This window comes from Polypterus senegalus, chromosome 17 (genome assembly GCF_016835505.1).
Source record: "Polypterus senegalus isolate Bchr_013 chromosome 17, ASM1683550v1, whole genome shotgun sequence".
In the NCBI taxonomy this organism is placed as follows: domain Eukaryota; kingdom Metazoa; phylum Chordata; class Cladistia; order Polypteriformes; family Polypteridae; genus Polypterus; species Polypterus senegalus.
Genome location: NC_053170.1, coordinates 17300039 through 17307484, shown reverse-complemented (window position 1 = coordinate 17307484; position 7446 = coordinate 17300039). Strand labels below are relative to the sequence as shown.

At 37.5% G+C, this 7446-nt stretch overlaps 1 protein-coding gene across 1 annotated transcript; it reads left to right on the top strand.

Annotated features, from left to right (window-relative positions):
* The first annotated feature begins 1896 nt into the window (after positions 1-1896).
* On the top strand, positions 1897-5518 carry LOC120517581 (keratin, type I cytoskeletal 17-like). Its single transcript, XM_039739986.1, has 8 exons — positions 1897-2352; positions 2670-2752; positions 3845-4001; positions 4099-4260; positions 4364-4489; positions 4631-4851; positions 5056-5096; positions 5248-5518. Exons 1-8 carry the CDS (start codon positions 2014-2016, stop codon positions 5346-5348), a joined length of 1230 nt encoding a protein of 409 aa, XP_039595920.1. The 5' UTR covers positions 1897-2013; the 3' UTR covers positions 5349-5518.
* The last annotated feature ends 1928 nt before the right edge of the window (positions 5519-7446 follow it).

Sequence of the window (7446 nt, the reverse complement as noted above, 5' to 3'; positions counted from 1 at the left end):
CTGGCCATGGTCAGCTCATCCAACAGCTTACGGAGACCAGCAATGTCTGTTTCCACTGACTGCCTCATTGCCATCTAGTTCTCATATCTAAAAGCACAGATCTTGGAATCAGAGCTGATGAAGATTAGCCAAGGCCAGATCGACTTGCTTAAACCTAAAAGACACTGTGGTCTCATGAACTATTCAAATTAGACTGTGGTAAGTGTGATTCAGACTGTCCATATGATGCTCGAATTGGCATCTGGTCAACTTCATCTACTGATATTTGTGTCAGATAAACAAAGTACAATATGGTCATACTTGTGAAAAAAAATTGTACTGGCACACCACTGACTGTGGTGAGGTAAGATATCAGCCTGACAATCGGCTGAAATTGACCAAACTAATCTCACAGAAATTATACTGGAATTACTCGAAAGTAGCACAACATAACATAAATCAGCCATTACTTAAACATAATAATAACCCATTGAACCTGCTCATTATTTGTTTAATAATAAGTGTCTTACCATTTAGCAAACATGAAAAAAAAAATATATATATAAATACAGTATAAACACATAGGAAAAAAAGCTAAAGGTTATGTCAATGCTGAAAAGGAAAAAATGTTAAAGACATGACATCTCAGCTGTATTACCTTCATCAAGTATGTCTGCAGTATATATAAATATTATACATATATACTATATAGAAAAATATTATTTTTTATGTATTTACACAGGGACATTTTTAAATACATTCTGGGTGTATTATTGTTCATTGTTGATTTAAAATACACACATATGCACTGAAAAAACATAGAAAACATGAATATATAAATAGCACTGCAGATACTAGTATTTAGCAAGCACCTTTTTAGAAAATTAAAATTTATATATTCAAACAAAGCATAATCTAATGAATAAAAATGAAAATATAGACATTTTCATATGAAGGAAAGCAATTAGGAAGCACAAAGTAAAACAATAAATAATAGGTTTTAAATGTTGCCTACAAAATGCAACACCAAGTACAGAGGCTAGTAAAGCTAATCAATTTAAAATGCAATTTGTTCTTTAAATATTTAAATAATTTAATAGCGTTAATACAAAGCTAGGAAAATGAAAATCAATTCAAAGTTTATTAAACAGGAACACTCAATCATGTTACTAAAAAAGAAATCATTAAGACATACACAGAAAACAATTCCTTACTGAGTGAGCTGACTGTAGCTTTATAGCCAGATAGCACCTTGATGAGGAAATCATCCTGTCATGAGACGCACACTCAAACAGCAGATAAGTGCTGGCATAACAAACCAATACAATGCCATAACACACAATGATGCCTTTATAAAGATAATTCAAGGAGTACAGAATAAACTAAGGACATCTGCCACTAGACCTGACAATAAAACAGTGCACATTCCGAAAGAGCTACACTCTGACTAATTCATTCATACCTTCTCCAAGTGGCAGTGGCCAACAGGGTACCTGTTATCTTTTCTTTTCTTCTCTTTACTACAAAGTGATGTGAAAAGAAGATATCATTGGAATTTTGCACATTCTCTTGAGACAGTAAAAAAACAAAGGCAAGTAAGAGAAAGTCTGTAATTAACAACACCAACAATAAATTAATTATAATTATAAAGCACCAAAAAGTTCAGGAGGTGCCCTGTTCAGACATACTTACACACACCCTGGTCTGATGAGATTTCTTACACCTGGTCCTTGCAAGTGCCCGAGGGGGAATATCCACTTAGAATGGACAAGAGTGACAAATAAACAGGAAACAGACACTGCCTCTCCCCATATTCCAGACATGACCAGATGACCCCGCAGGCATTGTGGCTTTCTGCAGACGTGCACACACCTTTTTATTGGTACTTAAGCCCCAATCATGCCCTATAAATTGCATAGTCTCTGGACCATTCTCCAGCAGCAGCAGCAGCAGCAGCATCTCTCTTTGAGTGTCCAGCACTACAGTGTTTACCAGCGAGTCTAACTTACTGTGTATTTGCATCTGCTATCTACAATGTCAATGCAAAGAAAAGCACTGAGTCTACATGGTGCCCCAGCGGTACCCCTCATCTCTAGCACTTCATCTACCAGAGTCTTTACTGGATATGGCAACAGCAACAGTGGACTATATGGTGCTGAGGTAGGCATTGATGGAGTGTTCAGCATCAACGACAAAGCCACCATGCAGAACCTCAATGACCGCCTTGCTGCTTACTTGGAGAGAGTTCGGTCTCTCGGGCTTGCAAACAACAAGCTGGAACAACAGATCCGGGACTGGTATGCTGCTGCTGCCAACGCAAAGCCCAAGGATTTTGGCCCTCAGGAAAGAGCTGTGGCAGAACTGCGAGCAAAGGTAACTTGAAGAATGACAGATGTAACATCTAGGGAAAGGTAGGGAGGGCAGACAGAGGTTTGAGAGGAGAATGATGCAAAGGAGTTAACAACAAGCTCAAATTCATTAATATTGTTATATAAATTCGAATCAGTCAGCAAGTCCTGTCTGTAAAACACTAAGATATGCTATTGTAACATTACTCCCATAGTCACCTTGCCAAAAAGACTACAGATGCACAGCACACCACATTCTCTTTAAATTTAATTCAACTGATACAGCATACTTTGAAATTAATCCTTTCTTACTGTCTCACTCTCCTGCTTTCTCCATTGCAGATCCATGCTACCACCGTGGACAATGCCAAAATTGTCCTGCAGATTGACAATTCCAAGCTAGCAGCTGAAGACTTTAGAGTCAAGTGAGTGCCTAGTTAAATATTGATGGAACTGCTGTTCTTATCATTAAATCAATGTTTATTTTATACAGTACATTAGGATATTGTTGGCTGATATTGTTCACTGCATGTCGAGAAAATGTGAACTGTGATTAAGGCTTAAACTGTGGGCAGATTGTGGTTAACAAATTAAAAGAAAAACTAATCTTACTTTGACAAGAACAACAAGCTTATTTTTAGGATATTACAACAAATCTAAAAACAAAGAAACAAATGCAACTTAGATGCTGTGTCTTTAACCTGTTTTCCTTTTCTGCGTGGACCTAACCTTTAGCTTTTTTCCAGTGTGTGTATACTGTATTGCCGACTGACAGACCAACCACATGCGTTACCTGATAGGTAACCACCCATACAATCAGATCAGGACTCAGAACACGGATGCTATGAATGTAATTACTCCAATCTCCAAGCTGTCAAATAAAATGAACCACACGCTGCGGCACAGTGTAAAGAGGCTTTGTCGCCGAGGTTCGATCCCTGCGAGGGGTGCAGTGGAGTGCGTATGCCTGATGAACCCAAAAAAGGGCAAAACACATGCCGTGTACTCTTCGCATTATTTGACAGTAAACTATGAAATATATATCTATATATTGTATATATTATCTATGTTTACTAAATGGCAGCATGCTTATTATTAAACAAATAATCAGCAAATTCAAGGGGTTAGTGTTATGTTTGAGTAATGACTAAGTTATGTTATGTTTGAGCAATTCAGTTAGTGCTACTTTTCAGTAATTGCAGTACAATTTCTGTGGGATTAGTTGGATCAATTTCAGCCAGTTGTCAGGCTGATATCCCACCTCACCACAGCCAGTACAGTCATACTAATTTTTGCTCACAAGTATGACCATATTGTTTTTTGTGTATTTCACACACATATCAGTAGATGAAGTCTGCCAGATGCCAATTTGAGCATCATATGGACAGTCTGAATCACACTTACCAAGGCCTGATTTGAATAGTTCATGAGGTCCCAGTGTCTCTTAGGTTTAAGAAGGTCGAACTGACCTTAGCTAATCTTCATTAGGTTTGATTCCAAGATCTGTGCTTTTTTAGGTATGAGAACGAGATGGCCATGAGGCAGTCAGTGGAAATAGACATTAGTGGTCTCCGTAAGCTGTTGGATGAGCTGACCATGTCCAGAAGTGACCTGGAGATGCAAGTTGAAGGGCTTAAGGAAGAGCTGATACATCTCAAAAAGAATCACCAGGAGGTGGGAAGACAAAGATCAGCATTTTTCTGCAACTGGAAGCATGCTAGGCATATACTTTGCATTAAACTTCTCATTCTCATGTTGTCTTATTTTGTAGGAAATGCAAGCTGTGCAAAACTCAATGTCAGGCACAGTTAACGTTGAGGTGGATGCTACTCCCCAGCAAGACCTGGCCAAGACCTTGGAGGAAATACGATCTCAGTATCAGGGCATAGTGGAAAACAACAGACGTGATATGGAGAACTGGTACAAGGCCAAGGTATAGCAGGTTTACAGCTACAGAGGACATTACATTTTTGTTATACATATTTTACTTCAGTAGAACCGCATCAAATAATTAAATGCTTTGCTGTCTTTTTCAGTTTGAAGAATTGGACAACCAGGTCTCCAGTGATTCCGATGCCCTGGAGTCCTTACAGAGTCAGAAATGTGAGCTAAAAAGGACACTACAGGCCCTTGAAATTGAGCTGCAGTCTCAGCACAACTTGGTAAGCACAAGTGTCCTCTTAACAGGAAAGGCATACACAGATTGGATCATTGAGTATATACTGTATGGCTGGTCACTAGAATGAAATTGGTGTACTGCATTATGGAATGATGGTATCATTTGAATTCTCCCGTCTCAACAGAAAGGGGCACTTGAAAACACGCTATTAGAAACCAAGAGCCGCTATACATCACAGCTCTCTCAGCTGCAGTTCACCATTAACAAGCTTGAGGCTGAGCTGATGAATCTCAGGCAAGATATGGAGACCCAGAGCAATGAGTATAAGATATTACTGAATGTGAAGATCAGGCTGGAGATGGAGATTGCAGAGTATCGACGCTTGTTGGATGGAGAGATTACAGGGTGAGTGTACGATGCATTACTGGGGATCTGATAATCTAGGGACTTTGCCTTAGAGCAAGATACCTATGAGCTGTTATTGACCGAACAGTATTCAAAAATATCTATTAAGCTCTGGTTTCACCAAGCAGCAGTATATTGAGAGGTGGAATGATAATAACTTTTGCACACAGTAACATGATCCTTTATTTTATATATTTTCTCTAGGAGAAAAGTAGAAGTGCCTAAAATTGAATCTCCACCAAGAGGTATTGATTCTGATATTTTAACATTGGGCTACATTGAAACTTATAATAATTTTGAATAAAAGAAGTGCAGAAATAGATTGGAACAGTTAAATACAAAATGCTTATGTTACCTAGAATGTTTCAGTCTTAATTAATTCATTCCCTCTTGCAGAGCCTGTTCGAACAAGAAAGGTGAAAAAACTGGTGGAAGACATTGTGGATGGAAAAGTTGTCAACACTCATGAAGAAGAGTTTGAAGAGGCGATACGCTAAATTTTCCAAGTGCACCAAAAGTTTTAATGTTGAATGAAAATGGTGTAGGTGTATTTTGGTGGTATATCATTTTTGAAAGTGATACCTTGTATGTTTAAGCAAACAATGACAAACTTTACATTGCACTAATCTGAACTCTGAATCTTAGCAATAAAAAATCTTTTCTCAAATTTATGCGTGTGGTGAGAACTTTATTTATCATCTGAGTCTGTAAGTCAAAGCATTTAATTGGTACGTGCTGGGTATTGCCTGCCATTATTTTCACGTGACAGGCAGTTATTTATTGTTGCAGCTGTGTGTACTCTACTGTATACTGCATCTGTGCAGTGGCACAAGAAAGCAAGCAGGCAACTGCTATAAGGGACACTCTAAGTCGGTGATTCCAACGTGGGGAAATTTGAGAATTTAGGTACATTAAACAATTTATAAAATGAAAAAACAGAAATTCACTGTTAGAAATGATAGAAAAAAATAAACAAATAATTCTGATTTTTATTTTTTACAGAGGCATTTATATATTTATATAAACATAGAAGGGATTGTGAAGAACACTTTAATTTATGATTTTACAACCAGCCTGGGTTTTTCTACTTAGAAATCGTTTTTACCATTAAAATAATATGAATTGTAACAATTTTGCAATATAACAAAAATATAAAATGATCAAAATATTACAGAAAAAGCTGTCATTAAAGTTATTTTATATTTATGAATATCACGTCTCTTATATGTTTTCAAAACTGTATTTGCTGCATTTTCAAATGACTTCATATTATATTATTTTTTTTAACAATTTCTTAGTGATTTCTTTGTCAGTACTTCAACTATACTTTCTCTTTTTGTTTCCATGTTCTTTGGAAGCTTGTTTTGACCAAATTAATGACATTATGGGCTTCCTCCACGTGAATAGGAGTTCACTTTTTGAATAGGTAATAACAAGAATAAGGTATATGTTACAGTGGGGGACATCATGATTTTAGAGAGACCTAGGTGGAGCATGGGAACCACTGCTCTAACTGCTTCAAATGCCCTCTTTATTACTTGTTGTTCTTGTAGCCAGCAATTACTAAGCCCCCGGTGTTTTTATTTCCTCATAAATTAAATTGTAAACCACAAATTTGTCAGTTGAATCTCCACAACTGAGCGTCTGCCTGATCTTAAGGTAACTACTGAATCAGCCAGTAGTCACAGTGGAGAAACGTGAAAATACATTTACTGTACCCATACATTTAATTGAGATGGATTTCATTAGGGAAGGTGCTCCAAAAAATGAAGTTTCTGTTTCTCCTTTTAAAATGATGTGTCATTAGTTGTGAGAGTGTCTTTACGGGCCAAGGGAACAGACAGTAAGGCACATTAAGTAATTACACTGCAGTTTATAAGTGCCCCTTGTGTGGCAGTGCTTATGATGGAAAGGCAGCATATAATAAATGCTGATCTCATTTCAAGATTGTATTTATGAGCTACTGTGATGTTCTAGATGTTACAACTTATAGAAAAATATAAAAAGAAGTAAACAAATATGCATGATTGGAGAATAATACTACAAAATAACACTGCATTTAATGTGGTAGTTACAGCATCCAAACATGGAAAGTCATAAACATTTTATAATTATAAATACAAAAAATATATAACTTTTGAAATGCATTCAAATAAACATTTGGAAACTGAGGTTTTGTGTTTAAACACATAAAAAGAACTTTCACTTGAAATGTCAGTTAGTCATTATTCAACCCGCTATATCCTAACACAGGGTCACATGGGTCTGCTGGAGCCAATCCCAGCCAGCAAAGGCACAAGGCAGGAACAAATCCTGGGCAGGACATCAGCCAACCACAGGGCACACACACCCGGGACAATTTAGGATTGCCAATGCACCTAAACTGTATGTCTTTGGACTGTGGGAGGAAACCGGAACACCTGAAGGAAACCCACGCAGATACGGGGAGAACATGCAAACTCCACACAAGGAGGACCCGGGAAATGAACCCAAGTCTCCTAACTGCAAGGCAGCAGCGCTACCTACTGCGCCACCGTGCCGCCCCAACTTGAATTGTCTTGCATTAAAAGATTTCACCTAAATTTGGCTTGATTC

What these genes read in the sequence shown, in the direction of transcription:
- LOC120517581 (XM_039739986.1), top strand. Translation starts at nt 2,014, where the DNA reads ATGTCAATGCAAAGAAAAGCACTGAGTCTACATGGTGCCCCAGCGGTA. An exon ending in TGGCAGAACTGCGAGCAAAG is followed by an intron (nt 2,353 to 2,669) that starts GTAACTTGAAGA and finishes TCTCCATTGCAG; the next exon opens with ATCCATGCTACCACCGTGGA. An exon ending in GCTGAAGACTTTAGAGTCAA is followed by an intron (nt 2,753 to 3,844) that starts GTGAGTGCCTAG and finishes GTGCTTTTTTAG; the next exon opens with GTATGAGAACGAGATGGCCA.